The 20576-nt window shown below is 35.5% G+C and overlaps 2 protein-coding genes across 2 annotated transcripts; one reads left to right on the top strand and one right to left on the bottom strand.

The window, feature by feature from the left end:
- The first annotated feature begins 234 nt into the window (after positions 1 to 234).
- LOC136203220 (growth-regulating factor 1-like) lies at positions 235 to 2116 on the top strand. The gene is made up of 4 exons (XM_065994322.1): positions 235 to 714; positions 798 to 1257; positions 1342 to 1829; positions 1911 to 2116. The coding sequence occupies exons 1-4, from the start codon at positions 510 to 512 to the stop codon at positions 1916 to 1918; spliced, it is 1161 nt and encodes a 386-aa protein (XP_065850394.1). The 5' UTR covers positions 235 to 509; the 3' UTR covers positions 1919 to 2116.
- Positions 2117 to 3746: 1630 nt separating this feature from the next.
- LOC136202468 (protein CTR9 homolog) lies at positions 3747 to 17907 on the bottom strand. The gene is made up of 24 exons (XM_065993108.1): positions 17534 to 17907; positions 17184 to 17250; positions 16837 to 17031; positions 15714 to 15814; positions 13849 to 13902; positions 13568 to 13684; positions 13389 to 13452; positions 13093 to 13307; positions 12307 to 12391; positions 11944 to 12044; positions 11751 to 11843; positions 10848 to 10916; positions 10438 to 10530; positions 9995 to 10261; positions 8914 to 8994; positions 8665 to 8823; positions 8411 to 8506; positions 7332 to 7433; positions 7120 to 7227; positions 6785 to 7009; positions 5666 to 5932; positions 5460 to 5531; positions 4825 to 5139; positions 3747 to 4136 (listed from the first exon to the last, which is right to left on the bottom strand). The coding sequence occupies exons 1-24, from the start codon at positions 17672 to 17674 to the stop codon at positions 3954 to 3956; spliced, it is 3270 nt and encodes a 1089-aa protein (XP_065849180.1). The 5' UTR covers positions 17675 to 17907; the 3' UTR covers positions 3747 to 3953.
- Positions 17908 to 20576: the final 2669 nt, after the last annotated feature.

The following is a 20576-nucleotide window of genomic DNA, read 5'->3' as shown; positions in this document are numbered from 1 at the left end:
TCGGTTGAACGGGTTCATACCCTCTTCTCCAAATTTATTTTGAGCTAACATAGAAATAATTACAGTATATGTTAAATAGTCACAGTTTCTAATTTTAGGATAACGCGAGAAGATTTTGAATTTAAATAAAGTTGAGGGAGCAATGAGTATAATATAGCCTTTATTTATTTTGATAATGAGTATAAATTAAAAGTGTTTATAATGCAATGCACTCTTGTTGGGTTTAGTTTATGGGTTTCCGTAGAGTTGTCAGAGACAAGAGCTGCCATAGACGCAGGCAGCTTAGGTGCAGCAGAGACAGAGAGGTGCAGTCATAATATGAACAGAAGGAGAAGGAGAGAGAAGTGTCAGCATTATAATCAGAACCATTAGTTTTATCCATCTACAGAAGAAGATTCTGCACCCCAATGGTCCCTCAATTAAATATACCTACTCTCCTTCTTCCCCTTCTTCAATAACCCACAATCTCTCTTTCTCTCCCTCTCTCTCTCTCTCTGGAGTAGAGAATAATGATGACCGGAACAACAACAAACTTAAACAAGTTCCCTTTCACTGCAACTCAATGGCAAGAGCTTGAACATCAAGCTCTCATTTACAAGTACATGATTTCTGGAATCCCTATTCCATCTGATCTTCTCTTCAACATTAAAAGAACCTCCTGCTTGGATTCTTCTCCAATCCCTTCTAAGCTTTTTGCTCGCCAATCTCCTCATAGTAAGTCAAGATTCAAGCTTTTTCTGTTTTTTCAGGTGTAATTTATCTTGTGAGATGTGACTTTTTGTTGGTTTTTTTTGCAGTTGGATGGAGCTGTTTTCAAATGGGGTTGGGTAGAAAAATAGACCCGGAACCAGGAAGATGCAGAAGAACAGATGGGAAAAAATGGAGATGTTCAAAAGAAGCATACCCAGATTCTAAATACTGTGAAAGGCATATGCATAGAGGGAAAAACCGTTCAAGAAAGCCTGTGGAAATTGGCACACAAACAACAACCACAACATTACCAACACCAAACATCTCATCATCAATCACTAATAAGACTAATCTCTTAAACCCATCTTCTCATTTGTTGTCTTCTACTGATCAGAATCAAACCCACCACCACTTTCAAAATCAGCAGCAGCAACTTCATTATCCTCCTGCTTATGATAATTCCCATCTCAACAACAACAACCATCACTTTTTGTCCTCTTCAAGATCTCCTAATATTGGTCTTTCATCTCAAGATAGCTCCTTTTCCCTGTCTAACACAGATTACAGGTCCTCTCTTTGGTTGATTTTTATGCCTATCTTTTACATTTTTGATAATGAGTTTGGTTTGAAATTGTGAAAAATGTGATGCAGGAATGCTTATGGGATGAAAGAAGAGGTAGATGAACATGCTTTCTTTTCTGAACAGTCTGGTTCTGGTTCTATGAGAAGTTTATCTGGTTCATCTATGGATGATCATGCTTGGCAGCTCACTCCACTTACAATGAGCTCTTCTTCTACTAATTCTACTTCCTCAAACCAGAGGAATATGTCTGGTTTACAGAATGAGTATCCTTACTTGCAGCTAAGAAGCTTGAGTGATCATGATCATGCCTCAAAGCAGCAACAGAAGCAGTATAATTATGTTCATGGAAACATGAAAAATGAGAGAGATGAACCACAGAATAAGACAGTCCATAGGTTTTTTGATGAATGGCCATTAAAGAACAAAGATTCATGGCTTGATTTGGATGATAAATCACAAAATAGCACATCAGTGTCAACAACTAGGCTTTCTATCTCCATTCCCTCTTCTTCTTCACATGACTTCCCCAATATCTTCAATTCAAGAACCCATAATGGTAAAGTCTTTTTCTTTATTAAATTCAAAAGCTTTTTGTTTTTGGTTTGATTTTAATTATTCTTTTGTTGGTTGGTTGCAGATGGTTGAGTTTTCAAGTTTGGGTTTTTTCACCGTTGAAGACCAAGAATGTACTAGTTGGAATAGGTGTTGTTTTTTTTTCATTTGCTGGTTTTTCCTTTTTAGTAAAATGTGGTTGGGATTGATTTATATTTTGTATGTTTTTAGTGAAGTAAGTATCCAATGTTTTGTGCATCCATCCTTTTAATACTAAAAAAATAGAGCAGATTGGAGTCAAATCAATTTATGTTTGGATTTTAAATTCAAAGACGAAATGGTACAGAGTGAAGTTATAGGTGAGGGACCTAATGTCTGCCGGATTTCTTAATTTTGTCATTTCTCAATTCGCCCCCCAACCGTCCAACATCCATCTTAACTTGCTAATACTAACTCTAAATGTAAAGATATCACTAATTTTGTATTATTACCAGATGATGTTTATCCTAATATGTAAAAACTCTTGTCTCTAGTGCCACAATATAACGTTTACCATTAGAAACTATATTAAGGATAGGGTTGGAGTTGGGGCCACTGATTTTCTTTGAATTAAGGGTACAAACAAAATCAGTTTAGTCTAAACTGAAATTAAGTTTAAATATGAATTTTATTTTGAAGCTAAGAATATTTGATAAATTAATTCAAATACAATCAGTTTAAATATTTAAAAATTTGACTAATTTGCCAAGTATTGTAAACTTTAAGATTGAATTGATGGTTAAACCTTAATAAAGAGCAACTTTGACTCTTAATTAATTTTTCTTACAAGTTCAACAGTACTATTTTGTTCTTCTTTTAAAGTTCTCCAAATTTCTAGTACATCATAAACAAAAAAGAGAAAAGTACAAGTGCCTCCCAATTTAAGGATAAAGGGTGAATTTGTTTCCTGGATTTAGTTTCGTTTAAAGTCAAATTAATCAGGGTAAAATTATTTTATTTTAATTCTATTAACTGTGATTAATTCCGGGTTACTTATTAACTTTGATTAATTTCTGTTAAAGTAAAATAATTATAACACTTATTAGAAATTGAATGCAAAACAAACAAGACAGTAAGGTTCTAGCATAAAATTAAAGTGTTAATTTATTTTTTTATCAGTCACATGTTAACATGTGCCATTTTGAGCTGATTTTACCCCCAAATATTAAATTAATACTCTTGGTCTTCGTTAATATATATATATATATATATATATATATATATATATATATATATATTACTTTATTTTGCACCACATAGGAAATGGCATTTCTATATAATGCAGTGAAAATGGCATAAAATGAATACCATATTTGGATGGAAGGGTGTTTTGATAGGGGGAAGAAAGATGATAAAAAGAGGGGCATAATGGTCATAGAGAAAGAGCCAAAAGGAAGAAGGGGGTCAGGTTAGGGTCAGGGTCAGGTGCAGGTGCAGAGCATTGGTCTGTCTGCATCTGTTCTGATTCTGAACCTTCTGGTTCTGGTGGGGAGGGTGAGCGTGGGTCTGATTACCTCAAGAAACAATTTTATAAAAGTAAAAAAGAAAGAAAGTGTTTAGAGACTTGACTTAAAAGCCTTTCCCCCCCACTCAATCAGTAGAGCCAGTAAGGAAGAAGAAGACACCTTTTAATCCTCTCTCTCCCCCCCACCCACCCACCTGCCCCCAAGAAGAAATTTTCTGACTCTCTGTCAGTCATCACTCCACACCCCTATCTCACGCACAGAACAAAAAAGAAAAGAGACTACTTCCCTTATCTCACGCTTTCAACCCAAGCAACTTTCATCTTCACATCATTTGTTATCTTCCACTTTCGGCTTTTCTTCATTTAACCCCTCCTTTAATCCAGTTTTATAAAAGTCATAAATCAGAGATATACGGAAATCAAAAACTTGGAGCCTAACAATTCATTCACGAGAACTTACATAATTACAATCAGCAAAAACCTATGACCTCTATGACACCTCCTGCTCCTGCTACTGCATTCAAACTTGTTCAAAATTAAATAAATGTTTCCCCTAATCCACAAGTCATTATTTGCCTTTTACAAAAATATATTCACATGTTAGTTTGGTAATTATGTTCCATTTTAATCCTCATCCTCAACGTTACCATGTTCCTGGTTTACATCATCTCTGATTTCTCCATCACTCGCATGCATCTCTCCAGAGTTTTCTCGGATGGGACTAGTCTCTGCTCTCCTTTCCATTACCTCCTCATCATCAGATTCTGACAAAGCCCGCCTCTTCCTAGCTGTTGCTGATGCCACAACCTTTACCCAACAAAACCAAATTACAAACTCAAAATGCGTATCTCATGATGACTAGAACAACAAAATACATATTAAACACAACGGTTACCCATGACTAACTCTCTATAACGATAACGATACTAACTGGGATGCATTACTAATGTCTACTGACAACCTAATAAACACTTAAATAACTTGGTAAGGACCCGGGTTTGAGATTGTGTTCTCTGACCACTAATGGCCATATCAGTAAAACTGGAACTGCAGGGTTGTGGTTTTGTTATTTCTATCCTTGTGATACAACCTATGGTGGAAGGACAATAAGGGCTCTTTTGAGAGAACCCTCCTATCGTTGGCTGTTAAGGGAGCTCAATCCTGTATGAACTTAGCTTGCCCCTTTTTTTGTTCATCAATTGGTTATTTTATAATATATACAACTAAACAACTTATGCAAAAATAAGCAAGAAACCAGTGAAATTCTATCACACTTCACAGTAACAAGACTTTAAATTTAAATTTGACAGCTACATAAGATCTCCAAGGATTTAATAGCTAATAAATCCAATCTTCAACCCTGTATTCACAGAGGAATGCACTTCAAGCACATCATATTTTGTGCTTCCAACAGCAAGATTTGTCATGATGTGCAATTTTATAGGAATAATTTCAAAATGAAGATTGAACTACAGAAGGCAAAACAAATGCTTACCGGTTCATCCTCTGCATCAGAATCTTCAAGACCAGCTGCTGCAAGAAGATTCTGAGCATCTTCTTCCACATTGTCATCATGATCCATTCTGCGCTCCCCATAATTTTCATTGGCATCTTCATCTTCTACTTCTTCATGATCATACATCAGGTTAGTTTCTCCTTCTTCCATCTCATAGTGTGACTTTGAGCTCTTATCCTTCTTTCTCTTCTTTCCACCTTTTCTTCTCCTCTTCTCACTGTGCCCACCATCCTCATCTTCTATCTCAGACCTGTCCTTCCGCTTAGAACCAGGCGTACTGCTCTTCCATTGCTCCTGAAAGCATACCAAAATTAGGCAAATGAGAAACCACATTCTTAAACCTTGTGCTGGTTTCAGATGAAGCATCTTACCCTTGAAAATTCAACAGATACTCAAATTCAACAAAGATATAACATTGGTCCTTAGGAGTTCAGATTTTATACATGTGATAAAATCTGGTTCACTAACGACTGTAGCACTAGCCACCATAACTCAGGTAGGAAATATGTTACAGAATGCAATTAGAACTTTCAAGACCATGTCATCCAACAATGGCAGAATTCTTTTAGTCATCACAAAGATTCTAAATCAAATTAAATAGAGCAAACATTTACCTTCACACGCTCAAAGTTCTCTTCTAGTTGTCGCACCTTTTTTAGTTCATCCTCCTGCTTTCTCCTCTCTAACTGCTCACCAATCGCCAAATCCACCAAATAAAACAGAAAAAATTAAAATGCTGGTGTTATTAGCAACAAATCTAAAATCATAGCGCTGACCAATATAAATGGTTTTGAAGAAAAGAAAGTTAATAGTAGCAGACCTGGAATTTCCTCTGTTCTTCAGCTTTTCGACGGGCTTCCTCAGCCAATGCCACCTGACGAGCAACTTCCTGCCTTTGCCGGTTCTGCTGCTCCTCGCGCTCAGCTGCTTCGCGGTGAACTTTAGCAGCGTCTAATAAGTGCTTGCAGTACTCAACATGAGTGTTGATTTTCTTCTCATCAAACCCATGAAAGTTAAGGTTGGAAGAAGCAGATAGTTGACTAAATAAGCGAACAGCATTTTCCAGCTCATCAACAGTTGATCGCACCTGCAAGATTTACCAAAAGCAAATGATGTTAAGATGGTACCCTGGCTGGGACTGGAGAACATATCCAACTCCTGAATAAATTACACACAATTAATGCTTTTCAGAATATGTACACTTGCAGAACTATCAATCAGAAATAAGGTCATGTTTTGATCTGGCCATTAAAAGATGAAACATAATAAAACCTTATCCTAATACATGCATCAAAATCTCTGGACACAGCAACCAAGCAACTTCAAAAGTCTTCCTGTTGGCCCTAAATTCAGTTGATGTCTGTAACCCCAGTAAAATATCCCGCATCATGTCAAGGAGAACAAATACACTGGCTCTAAGGAATCAGTGTCCTGTTTGAATCCTTCTGTCTCTTTTTTTTTTCATTTCTTATTACATAGCACATCATAATGAATTGTGTTACCCCTCCTTCATAATGCAATAATCAATCTTCAATAGCCCTCTTTGTGTAAGAAATCAGTCATTGCTCAGCCCTTTTTTGGAATCATGTATTTGGACAAATGCATACATTCCATGCTAGCACATTAATTTATCGCACAACTTATTTAGTGGACTAAAAAGGCAATACCACAATAATTCTTTTGACAATAGCAACAATTTCTCATCCTCAAATTACTAAGGAAAAAAAAAATCACTTCCTCAGTGTCAAGGGAGTCTTGAGTCAAGACTCAATTTCACTATCAACATACTTCACCTCTTCAAATAACAATTATATATTTGTATATTTTGGGTTTGTCTAAGGCATGAGTAGAACTTGAGAGTTGAGGCTATTTCCTGTAAAGATAAAAGGGACTGCAAAGCCAAATGTAAATAACAAAAGCATTTCAACAAAATGATAACCTCATCCACTGTTCTCTTTGTCTTCTGTAGTGTAGATGCTGAGAACTTTTGCATAGCAACACCAGCATCAAACCTTAGAATGTAATTTGAAGGTGCCAAGTGGATAGCTCTCAGTAAAGTTTTCTTGCAGTCCTGCCACTGTTCTGCTTCATAATGAGTGCGAGCCAAATACAGGAGAATTTGAGAGTCTGTATTATAGTAGAACTTCCGCAAACAGTTGTGATACTGAAACAAAGGAATTCCGATCAGTATATGCATCCAGCAAGAAAACTAATTTGAAATAACATGTACAAGCAAAGCAAACAACATAAATGAAAAAATTTGAGGTTCCCTACCATCTTCACAGCTAATGCAAAATTTCCCTGAGCAAAATAAATATGTGCTAAGTTTATCCATACATCCGGCATTTGGACAAAGATGCTTCCACTTGCAGCCTCTTGGACCTATATTGTGAATAAAATGGAAATACAACAGGAAAGAAAAAGTAAGGACATGGGAAACTCCAAATCATACATCACATAAGACAGAGCAAGATTATTTAGCTCACCTGTGTGAAAAGATCTTTCGATACATCAAAATGTCCTTTTTCTGCCAAGACTACTCCAGCACCATTGGCGGCATATAAATTAGCAGTATGCTGGACTAGAACCTATAATTCCAAAGTTTTAATATGTATTACAATGACGCTATTGCATTAACCAAAAAAGTACTGAATAAGGACTAAAAGCTCTTCTTGTGATCATTTATCCTTAGGTTCTTAACCTATGTTATACCACCCCATAACTTGCAAGGGAGATTCCCAAAACACCATACTGGTGTTTCAGACATCTATAGAACACAATGATTAAACCATCCATCAAAGGAGGAAAAAAAACAGATGCACAACAAACTACTCGTTTGCATAATATATATATATACACACACACGGGTTAAATGCACCATTGGTCACTGAACTTGCATGGTTATCTCAAAATGGTCACTCAAATTCAACTTGTCTCAATAAAATCACTCAACTTTGAGTTGTGTCTCAATTAGGCCACTATGACGATTTCAGCGATTAAAAAACATCAGAATGATGACATAAGTGATACGTCAATATGAGACAATTCATATTTCTAACCGAAATGACACATGACATCCACATATGCGCCACCTGGCTATCACGTGTCGATTATTTTTATGAAAAAAACCTAAAATTTAGTTCTTTTCATAAAAATACCCGACATGTGACTGTCACATTTTGTTTCGGTCAGAGATTTGAGTTAACTCATGTTGACGTGTCACCCATGTCATTATTTCGATGCGTTTTAACCACTAAAATCAACGGAGTGACCTAATTGAGACAAAACTCAAAGTTGAATGATTTTATTGAGACAAATGGAAATTGAGTGACCATTTTGAGACAACCATGCAAGTTTAGTGACTAATGATGCATTTAACCCCTATACACACACACACACACACACACATATACATATATATAAGAAATAACGAAAAAACTTTTTGGAAAGAATGAGCATTGAGACTGACCACTCAATATACAAATGTACATAGAAATGCTGCTTAGAAACACAATCCTATATTTACAAGATGATAAGGTAAGAGGGGGAAGAGGAGGATTCATACTCTGGTGTACAGTTCCTTGGCTTTCTCCAAGTGAGTAGCTTCCAACTTAGGATTTCTTTTCTCATTGCGTATTGCAGCAAAGTAGTTCCAGTTCCCCTTATCAAAGCCAAAGAGGTGTGTAATAAGACAAATGTACAGTTCTAACAAATAAAATGACGAATATAAAACTGCCTCAGAAGTTAAACAAGGTCTGGATGCAGGGAAAATGCCAAGATTAAAGTACGAATACAAATAAGCAAGCACAAGATATGCACCAGAGAGAGAGTCGCGTAAGAATCCTTCCCATCAGTTGCTTCACTAGCAGCACGGAAGGTTTCTTTTGCCTTTACCCAGTCATCATTTTTCAGCTCCAAGTCACCAAGCATAGATAATGCATTTGGGCACTTGTCATTCACTCTAAGAGCCTCGTTAACCTTTGAGAGAATACAAAAAAAATCGATCATTAATTGGAAAACAATATAAAACAATTTAAAGGGATAGATTTTCTAGAGGAAGAAAATTACCAATTCAATACTTAATTGAAGATTATTTCGAGCTTTAGCAAGTGCTGCCAGCCTCAGATATGCATCCACATAGTCTGGATACTGAACCAAGAATCGAAGTTAGCTAGGCATCCAAATGATCATGCTGTATGTCTAAAATATCAGGCTATAAGAAAATGCAATTAAACAGCTTAAGAAGTAAGATAAGCATTCAAGCCATCACCATGGAGACAGCCTTAGAAAAAATAGAGTACCAGCATATATAGCAAGAAGAAACAACATTCCTTGTAAAATAAAATATATTCATGCATTCTTTATCCATCAATTAAGAAATTAAAGATAAGCAAAAATAGAAGATGGGTCCTAGAGTAGAATGGTGGAATAGGAGACTCGTGTGGTTGACATAATAACTTGATAAGCTATTCCCTCAAGTACGGTGGTCTAATGAAGAGATTCCAGAGATAAGGTAAATATGCAGAGATATCATAGAAAAGGTATGGTACATTTTGAATTCAAGTAGCTGAGACAGTTGTTCGACACACATCAACCAATATCCTACTGTTATAAACAGAGATTTTGAAACAACTATCATTTGCCACAAACAACAAATCAATTTGTAGAAATGATAAAGTAAGAGTTCCAGAAATTACAAATTAGATTGAATAGAGTGTACTCGCACCCTCATCCATCATTAGATATAAACATTTAAATATAGATGAACACCTACTCCACAATATTTCTCAAGATTTACAGCAAATTTGACCAAGAAGTGCCCAGACAAGTTAAATAATAAATAGTCAGTGAAGAACTCTATTCAATCAAATATGTAAAATACTCAAAGGGTCTACTTCGCTTTGGCAATGTAGCTTCTATTAGACCATCTTGAAGGTGTTGACTAAAAGAATTTAAATTTTATTTTGAATTAGATATGACACAATTTGAAACCACTGGGGGAATAAGCTGTTTGCAACTCATCCATGAATATTCTCCTTTTAATCTGGTCCTTCTTTTCTAAACTTTCTGAGTACTGTTTATAGGTGAACGGAAATAGAGGGCATACTGTACTTATCCAGAAACACATTGAGGACTCACAGATATGTACCTTAAACAATATAAGACGGTAAAACACACTTGCAATTTCTGTGCTATGCAGCTGCTCGAGTAATCTAGCCAAATTAAATAGTGCTGTGACTTTATCCCAAGGTAGTTCCACTGCAAGACCATCTTCCCCCAATCTATGAAACAACTGCATGTCCTTGTATTGTAGAATAGATTCAGCAGCATCAACCGCATATGCCTTCACTTTGCCGTCAAGGAAAGAAAGCCATATTCCATCACCTAAAGCCTCCTTGAAAGTTTCTAGAGCCAGCTATAAAATAGCAAGATGTATGATTATTTTGCAAAAAATGTAATGAGAAATTTTAGTATTAGAAATTAGATATATAAGAAAAGTTTAAATGCATAAGCAAATTTTGAACAATAAAAGCATATCTTCCAAACTGGAAATTAAATCGCATTAATCAAATTCAAAGAGAGCTTACAAACCTCAAGCTCTTCTCTTTCAAAATAAATAACTCCAATATTGTTAAGCACCTCTATTGGCACTTCCTCACCTCCCTTTTTTAGAAGACTTCGCGCCTGTACATTAATTTCAATCAGATTTCACCAAGTGATATAAAAAGGGCGGCCCGGTCGCATTACGCGTCCCCGCTGAACGAGGGTCCGGGGAGGGGTCCCACCACAAGGGTGTATTGGGGGCAAGCCTTCCCTTGCCAATTTAATTGGCAAGAGGCCGCTCCTAAGACTCGAACCCGTGACCTCTGGTCACACGACAACAACGTTTTACCGTTGCGCCAAGGCTCGCCCTTTTTACCAAGTGATATGACGAGATAAAATTCTTCAATACCAAGTGCACAAGACTGACAATAGACAAAAGAGTAAACAATAGTGCTCACAGTTTTAAAGGCATCAAGAGCACCTCCTGTGTCAGTTGAAATCAACAATTCACCCAGGTCGAGAAATGCCTACATGATAGCAAGATGTAAAAAAACAAACATTTGCTGTATAATTATAAGTAGCAACTTGGGGAATCAAGCAATAAAAGGGATCCAGATGCCTTTAGTAATGAAATATCAACTGTAAATGTAACAAAAAAAATGCATAAATTTAAGGCAGAGGGTGAGGTCTGTCAAGGAACCACTGAAATAAAGCTTAAACTAATAATTAAGGCCTAAGAATAGCTTTTATTATTATCTCTAACACCCCCGCATGCGAATGCCCTATGGGCTTGAAGCGTGTACAACACAGGCCCATCCTACCATGTATTGAAATTTAATCAACAAATGGGGTCACGGACCCGAACCCTCGATCACTTGGTCTAAGAAGCTCTAATACCATATCAAGGAACCATTGAACTAAAAGCTTAAGCTAATAGTTAAGGCCCAAGAATAGCTTTTACTATTATCTCTGACAAGGTCCAATAACTTCTAAGATAACAGATTCTGAAATTTGAATTATAAGATTCTTTCAAACTGTTCTTATTTTCACAAGGAACACCAGTTAAACTAAGCAACAGGCATTACAATGTGATTCATGAGACAATGTTGAAGCAGTGAATGATTTTACTTATAGGCATCCACTATATAGGACCTTACAACTTGAGAAAAAACTATTCAATTTGAAACCATATCAGAAGTGCAGAGATTATAATGAGATCCACATCATTTGCATCAAACAGATCAGTCCCAGTTGTAGATCCACATCAACTGTTCATTGCCCCAACAACAAGATATGCAAACTCAAAATCACAAAACCTCAAATTACAGTCCACTAAGAAATTCAATAAGTGTATCGGTCACCTGTGCATCACGAGGATCAATTTTTGTAGCTTTCCTCAAAAATTCTTGGGCCTTCTCAGTCTGCCCAAGCTGAACATATATGTGTGCAAGAACCTAAGGCATAAGGAGACAGAGTACATAAGATCGCTTATGCTTGGAGAAAACAAAAATTTAGAAGCACAACATTGATTCCAACTTTTCTTGAATCACTCACTTGCAATGTCTCACAATTATCAGGGTAGACCTCCAAAACCTTCTCAAAATTTGATAGCGCATTTTTTATCTCTCCCAACTTCAGTTGCACTTGCCCCAATCCTTGACAAATTAACCAACGTTACAAGTAGGATAGATGAATTACAAGCAAATGAATCAAATAGTCCTAGCATTGTAATTATCACAGATGTAATAATAATATGCACAGATACAACAAGAAGAAGCCTCATTTCAATGCTTGAATAAGTACTGAAATTAGAAAAGGAAGTCTAAATATTGCCACGACGTCACTAACACAGTACAAAGAATATAGTATAAAATATAGAAAAAGAAAAACTAATAGTAAAAGGCTATTATCACCTACCATAATAAGGGAACACAAATTCGCTGGGCTTATTGATTTCCTTCAAAGATGCCCAGTAGTACCTTGAAGCCGTTTCATAGTCCCCCTACAATTGAGAGAATTGCATTACTTTTAATTGTCAAAAAGGCCATTCGCGTACTTGCAATGCAATAGCTATTAACAATTTGATATTGGAATATACTAGGTAGGGAGAAATTGAAGTGAATTTTTTTTATCAAAAACAGAAAAAAGGTCATAGCTTCAAAGAGTCATTTCAAGAGCACTAACCAACCGCATTTGTTATAAAGTACAACAAATTATCTTATCACAGGGTGCACCATATATTCTTTATAAATTATATCTAATTGCTACACAGAAATTGAGAATATTCTGTTACAAAAATTGATCAACAGCATAAAAACATCATATATTTAACCATCAAAACTGGATTGAACACAAGACCACACTCGTTAGAAAGTAGAAAGGCAGTAATCTTGAGAAAATAGAAGTTTGAACAACATTCTTAGACAGTTGGGTAATAAACTCCAGCTGATGCTACATGGAAGACATAAATAAGAACAAACAAAGTAGAGCATGTAATTAGAGCAGCTTGACTTATCTTGCATCTCCATTTACAAATTTCCACATGACTGAATCAAATTCAAGAATGTGTGCATGGATAAACAGAGGAACACAACATAAGGAATTGATAAAGGAAACAATTATATCCACACCCAATAAATTTTAGCCCAATAACATTTAAGAATAAAATTATTAAAGTTGTACAAGGAGGCCTGGAGTCCTAACCTTGCTGTGGTAAGAACGTGCTAAATTATAGTAAGAGTGAGACTTTGTTGGCCCATGATTAGTCACAGCAAGTGCAGTTTCAGTCAGTTGCTCAACCAAAAAATGCTGACCAGTAAAGAAAAAGTGATTTGCTAGATAATTCAGTGCCATTGCACAATAGGGGTATATCTCAAAAGCTATCTGCATTTTCTCCATTCCTCTTCTTATTCCAGCCGCTGTATAGTATACCATTGATTAGTATCATACAGCTGAAATGAAATATCAAGGACAAATGAAGCTGAAAAAAATAAGAAAACCTTCATTTGTTTGCAAATCCAAAATTGCAAGGGCCACAAGCGCTTCAACATTTTCTGGATCCAACTGGATATTCAAAATAATCAATTACATCATATATGGGGCAGCATCAGTAAGAAAAAAGCAGGGTATACATTCAATCACCACAATGTGCAATGGATATAAATATCACGTCACTTGCCTGCAAAACCCGTTCAAATGCTTGACAAGCTTTTTTTAAATGGCCCAATTTGTGGTGGCAGTGACCTATACCAAGCCTTACAGCTCCAGGACAATTAGGATACACTTGCAATGCCCTCTTACCAAAGGTAGAAACACAAGCAAAAGAACAAGTAAAATAAAAATTGTCAGAAGGATTGTTCATAATCTCTATTAGTATTAACTAATATTCAGATAATATATGAAAAATGGAGAAATTAGTACTATCGCTTTACAGCAAGCAACAAGGTGAAAATAACAAACCTTATACAATCCCAAGGATTCACTGTAATTACCACGATTATACTCTACACACGCCTGCAAAGATAGAATGCAAGTTATAAAACAATAATAAAAAAAATGTGCTACCATAAAAAGGCATGCTTGCCTTATTGTAGTTAAGTTTCCATCTAGCAGGGTAATGTCCCAACCACACAATATTCTACTTAGAAATTTTCTACCGGTGTCCTCCTAAAAGCATACATGTAGCTTATTACCAGGTTAGATTCAGAAGTCAACATTCATTCCATGTCTGTGTCAAACAGATATTTCGAGGGAATAACATCACAATGAAGACAATCTTCACAATGGGGTGTAGCTCAATTCAAACACCCCCACAAAGTGGAGGTCGCATGTCTTGAATTGAAAACCCAGCCTCTTCAATTCCAAAGGATAAAAATAATGAAGATAATGCTTTAAAAAGTAAAGCTAAGCAACTAAACCACACAGCTAAAGCTGTCATTTTTTCCAATGACAAATAATTTTAGGGTTAATTACAAACAACTACCCTATGGTTTGGCCCATTTGCAGACCGGTACCTGTGGTATTTTGTTTTTGCAAATGCAACCCTGTGGTTTGCAAAATTTTGCAAACGCAATTCTGTGGTTTGCAAAATTTTGCATTTGAGTTCACTTCGAAATGAAAATTTTCTAGGTTTGAGATCATTTAGGTGTTGTTTGGGATGAGAGAGAAATATAATGTTTAGAGAGAGAAAACTCCAAAAATGATGATTTTGAAAAATTACAAATATGGTTTCATAGTAAATATGATACTAAACAACTTTAATTCTTGAAGATTTTCATTTTGAGGTCGTTATCGGCCAAATTTGGCAAAGTAAAAAAATATGTAAAATTTTGCAACCACATGGTTGTGTTTGCAAAAAAAAAAAAAAAATACAACAGGTACCAGTCTGTAAATCGGCCAAACCACAGTGTAGTTATTTGTAATTAACCCATAATTTTATTAAGAGAAAAACTTGCAGCCCAGAGGATCGTATGAGTTGCGAGTCGACTCGTACGATTCAGGAAGATTTTGAGTCGTATCTATGGTACGACTCGAAACCTTCCTGAATCGGCCGAACCGAATCGGTGGTGACTCGGCCAAATCGGCCATTTCCGATAAAAAAAAAATCAATTTTAAAAAACTGAAAAACATACACAGAAGGAACTGTTGTGTTTTCAAATGACTATTCAACTTTTATAAAACACAAAAAACGGCAGCAGTTATGAAATAGAAAAGGTTTCAAATAATATTATGACTCTTCATTTACAAATTCCAAAACGTCTCTTCTATTTATTGGTTATTAACTTATTTTCTTCTTCTCCTCTCCATTCTTTCGATTTTCTACTTTCTGTCTCTCTAGTTTCTTTTGATTTTCCATTACCAAATATCATCCTCCTCTCTTCCATTACACAAATTAAATACATCGATTGCTTAATTTGAATTTTAACTTAAGTGATTGGATGATAACTTGATATAATTTCTATTTGGATAATTTCTTTTTGGATATTAAAATTGTATTTTTAGACTCATATTTAAAGTTAAATATGGTTAATATTTTATTTTTTATAATATTTTGAATGTGATCTGAATCTTACGATTCGGTTCGGTTCACGAGTCCCGATTCACAAAATGAGATTTCGAGTCACGAGTCGAATCTCAATTTAACAACTATGGCCCAGAGTAATAATATTGACAAACAAACCATCTTCAATAACTGCAAGCAATTACCATCACAAAGTTTGAAATGAAGAACTGAGCAAGCATTCCAAAAGGAAAATAATATTACATGGACCTTTATGTAAATCCTAACATTTAAGAATTGAATGTAGAAAGTATACTATACGCACCTGACCCAAAAGAGCAGATACACTATCAGGGTTTCCCACCAATACAATCTTAAATGCATTAGAGGCTTGCTCTAATTCACCCTTGGCCAATAATAGTTGACCTGTAATGAGTAGACATGTTCCTAAAGGTTAAAGTACTTGCCGGACAAAAATCAGAAAAACAAGTAATAGCTTGCAACCATGATCAAAAGCATTTGACAATGCAGATTCTTCTGAGACACCAACCATAAAAGAATAAAATTAACACTGGTAGTCCAAGAAAAAGTGATCCACCATATATATAATAGAATTACAAAAGTTCCAGTATTTCCATATTAAGAATAAGAAGTGATGAAATTTGCATGTCATACAAACTAAAGATTTGACAGCAAATTCAAGTGACAACCAAATAAGAATTGAAACGAACCAATTTCCAAGCATTATGAAGCACGGAAACTCTTCATGACATGCGTTTCCCCCGTTTCCGGCAGATGTGGGAAACGGAAACTCTCGGAAACTGATACGAAACGTTTCCGGGCACGTTTCTGTAATTACCCAAAATATGAAACACGCCTCTCAATTTTTAAACGGTTTTCCCTACCTATTTCGGTTAAAATTCTGGAAATTCAAACTTTCTATTTTGCGATTCCTATTCAATCTAAGATTAGAAAAATTGAAACTTCCTATTTGAGAGATAATTCCTTCCTTGTATCTTTTAATTTAAAGAACTTACCCACATTTCTTTCTTCTATAATCTCTGTCTCTTGAATCTCAATTGAACTTGGACTTTCTTCCTCCTGTTCTTCAATCTTGTTTTTTTTAATGTTATACCCCTATATTTTTAATATTTACACGTTTCCCACGTTTCCGTTTCCTATGTTTTTCAGAAATTACGTTCCCAGTATCGTTTCCGTTTCAGTTTCCGTATCCATTTCCGTGCACCATATGTCATGTATAACTATCAAATAGACTTCAACATAACAAGAATTTACCGCAAACAGACTCACATAGAACATGAAGACAAAATCAAACGAACAGCATAAAAAGGAGTAGACTTTCCAATAATGATTCTGTGATAATATAAACAAATGAGCATTCTAAAGATATTAAGATCAGATATAAACAACAATATATCTTGTTGCACCTTTCCCAACCCAAGTGGAAGGCTCATGCATGTCAATTCTTGAAGCTTTATTATAGTATTTAGTAGCCTGTATAAAATAGTCCTCCTTCTCTCTCTGCTTCGTCTCAATTTTCCCAAGGTAGCTATAATAAGCGCCCAAAGCATTTAGGATGGCAATTCTCTCGTATCTAACATCGGCATAGTATTCATCAATCTCTGAAATAAAAGAAAAACGTTACAATGAGATGATATAGGATAACCAATTGAATTTAGTTTCAATACAGCTACTGCTCTCATTGTCTAAACTTCAACAGAATATAAATAAAGAACAAACAAACAAGAATAACAGCATTAAAAATACAAATTACCATGGCTGGATCCTTCCTCCAATATCTGACGGAATTGTTCAACTTTCCCTTGTTTAAAGTACTCCCTCTGCATATATGAGTTACAGAATTTGAAATATAAAAAGAGGGCCCCTAGTGAAGATATTATAAGTGGAGAAACTAGACAACGCCTATGAGCCCGTTAAAAAAAATCAAGCAAATGCAGGAATACTAGCTAAAACTGAAACAACATAATTGAGCAAAAGTTCAAGTAGCCTGATTATAATTTTAGCTACTGCTCTAAGTTCTAGCAATAGTTGTAAGTGAAAATCGAAATAGCAGGTAGTGCAGAAGACAAAGCAGCGGAAAGGCAAACCAAAAGAAAAGCGCACCGCGATGATAAGCCAAAGATCAAGAGGTGCTTGTTCGGCTTTGAGGATGTCGAGAATATCAGAGGCATCTCTAGGTAGTTGATCCAGGGCAACCCTCACCTCCTCCTCCGAGTTCTGCACTGGAATGTACACAGAAGCCATTGGTGATTCTCAATCGGAAGTAGCTTTAGATGAAGAAAACTCGATAAAAATCCCTAAAAGCTGCTCTTCCTCTCCCTTTCTCTGTGGTTTGCTGATTCCTTAGCGGGAGATTTGTCACAGAGAAGCAGAAGGCATAACGCGTATGCTCAAAGACGAATTGCAGACCAATTCGGAATTTTAATTTTTGTAATTTACTTTTTTATTTCCAATTTCTTCTATTGAATTGAACGGCAACGACTGCTATAAAAGTGTAAAATATTTATGTAAATCCATATTGTGTTTGGAAAAGGAACGCCGTGACTTAATAATCTTAGTCAAAGTGCAAATTTGACCTCTATCAATTTAATTTTTACTAATTAAGCCTCTAATATTTTCAAGCTATTAAAAGCATTTCAAAAGACTCTTAATGCACTCTCTAAAAAAATATAAATAATTAACTCTTAATGATTTAAGAGTAACTAAAATATATCATCTCCAACAATACTCCATATATTCACTTATTGTTTATTATTTTATAATTAAAACTATTAATGATTGTTATGTTTACCATAGTGAAAGGAGAGAGACTTTTTAATAATAAATTATTAATAAAAAATAAATTTATGAAACACTAAGAGGTGGAGAGACTATTTGAGATGCTCTAAGCACATTAAACTTTTTTATTTTTTAAATGGAAGCACTAATCCATTACTTTTTAATAAATTAAGTTTAATTTAAAAAATCAGTTATATGTGTGATTCAAACATCATTAATGAGTTTGGAACTATCAATGTGTCATTGTTCCCTTAAAGTAAAAATGATTATTTTAGAAGTAAAAATTAATATGGAAATTGAAGTGGTAAGGCTACTTTAGGAGTTGGCATAATGATCGCGTTTGGCAAAGAGAGGTTTTGGGGTAAACTACACCAATGATACATGAACTTTACCTAATTTACATTTTGGTACTTAAATTATATTTTATCCTAAAAATATACCTGAAGTAATGATGACCGGATAATTTAGTATATTTTACCGGTTAATGACCGGTCAATGCGAGTTTCATGAGTTAATTACATCAATGGTACCTGAACTTTATCATAATTCACATTTCGGTACCTAGATTTTATTTTATCCTAAAGAGATAACACAAGTAAAGGTAACTGAAAAATTTAGTTCATTTGATCGGTTAGTGATCGGTAACGTGAACTAAACATTGGAACTCACCATACACTCAATTAACAATGACAGTATTGTAATTTTATGTTAATTGAGTGTATGATGGGTCTCAATTTTTAATTTAAAATGGTCAAACTCACGTCGGTCAAATGTACAAAAATGTTGAGTCATTTTTACTTTAGGTGTATTTTTGGGACAAAATGAAATCTAGGTACCAAAGTGTGAATTAGAGTAAAGCTCAGGTGCCATCAGTGTAATTTATTCATCAAAATCGCATTGACCGGCCATTGACGCTTAAAATATACTAAATTATCCGGTCATCGTTATTTCAGATATATTTTTGAGATAAAATGTAATCTAGGTACCAAAGTGTGAATTAGGGTAAAGTTCAGGTACCATTGATGTAATTTACTCGAGGTTTTGGATAAATTTAGAGGTTTGAACTACTTTTAGAAGTTTGACTATTCAAAATGCCTAATAGTAGTATTTGGTTAAATCGGTTTCAAACAACAGATTGAGCAACCACTAACTTTTTTTATGATAGCTTGAGCCTTTCCTTTGGGGAAGCACGAATGAAGTGTCGAAATGAATATAGGAAGAAAATAACGTTGGTGGTGGCTCTCTTGGAAGCGATCAAGTTCATCCTTACCATAAAGACTAATCCTAGCGCCTTTTGGTAGACGGAGATGGAATTGTTAGAGCCTTTACTTGGACGGATCTCCTGGCCATCAGCATTTGCCAATTGATCGATGAATTGCTCGCAGCCAATCCAATCCCGAGTCAAAGTTTTTTTTGTGCACAACCTTCCACCTCCGATTTCAGAGGTGTGCCAACTGAGCTATGCTCATTTGGTAGCTCAAACCGATAGTTTTGAAAAAGCTGGTTTTAATAGCTTTTTCAATTAGGGACTTTGAAACATCTATATTAAAAGACTTTTTTACCCTAATTACAACTCCAACCTAACAAAGTTAAGCGTTACCACTTGTACCAAAATTACAAACCTACTATTTTTCTCTCCTAGGTTGAGAGTTTTTTTTCGTTTTTGACATCCTTGCATTGTAAGCTTCTATCACCACGCCTTGGTTCCAAAGTTAGGGTTGCTCCTCGACAGCGAACCTCTATTCAATGGAGTGTTTGTTGGATAATCTCTCGTTGCAGGAGGACAAGGCTGAAGAAATAGCACTGCCGGTGGCGCCTGAAGAAACATAGGGGGCTATCTCTTAATTTTGTCTGCTCGGAGAAATCTGTACAGACAGGTCTATTGATTTCACCATCGCACAACATCGGTTAGCAAATATTTGGATGCCCTAAAGGGGTCTATATGTCCAGCGACTGACAGAGAAGTGGTACATGTTTAAGTTTTATCATGAAATTGATATTACTCGAGTCACGAATTGATGGTCGTGCGCTTACGATAATCACCTCTTAATTCTACATATGTTGAAGGTCAGGGAAGACCCTTTACTCCTAGAACTGTTTCATGTGCCTATCTAGGTGTAAATCCATAATCTCCCGATGAGTTGTATGTCTGAGGTAGTGGGGAAGCATTTGGGGATTTTGTAGGTCAATTCCTATCATACGATCCAAAGAATAATACTAGGGGCTGGAAGGTGTTTTATGCGGGTTCAAGTGATGATTGACATTCGTGTGGCTCTTAAAAGATGGAAAAAATTAATAAAGCCGGTGGGGGTATCCCAACTAGCCTAATTGAAGTACAAAAGGATCACTTATTTCTGCTACATATGTG

The sequence above is a fragment of the Euphorbia lathyris genome, chromosome 8, assembly GCF_963576675.1.
Source record: "Euphorbia lathyris chromosome 8, ddEupLath1.1, whole genome shotgun sequence".
NCBI classification, from domain to species: Eukaryota; Viridiplantae; Streptophyta; class Magnoliopsida; order Malpighiales; family Euphorbiaceae; genus Euphorbia; species Euphorbia lathyris.
Note: the sequence above shows the minus strand (reverse complement) of the source record. Positions and strands in the feature narration are given on the sequence as shown.

Excerpts from the sequence above, each read along its gene's own strand:
- LOC136203220 (XM_065994322.1), top strand. The coding sequence starts at position 510 with ATGATGACCGGAACAACAACAAACTTAAACAAGTTCCCTTTCACTGCA. Across the intron at positions 715-797 it reads TGCTCGCCAATCTCCTCATA|TTGGATGGAGCTGTTTTCAA; the intron begins GTAAGTCAAGAT and ends TTTTTTTTGCAG. Across the intron at positions 1,258-1,341 it reads CTGTCTAACACAGATTACAG|GAATGCTTATGGGATGAAAG; the intron begins GTCCTCTCTTTG and ends AATGTGATGCAG.
- LOC136202468 (XM_065993108.1), bottom strand. The coding sequence starts at position 17,674 with ATGGCTTCTGTGTACATTCCAGTGCAGAACTCGGAGGAGGAGGTGAGG. Across the intron at positions 13,453-13,567 it reads CATTTGAACGGGTTTTGCAG|TTGGATCCAGAAAATGTTGA; the intron begins GCAAGTGACGTG and ends TTGAATATCCAG. Across the intron at positions 10,262-10,437 it reads TTGAAAGAGAAGAGCTTGAG|CTGGCTCTAGAAACTTTCAA; the intron begins GTTTGTAAGCTC and ends GCTATTTTATAG.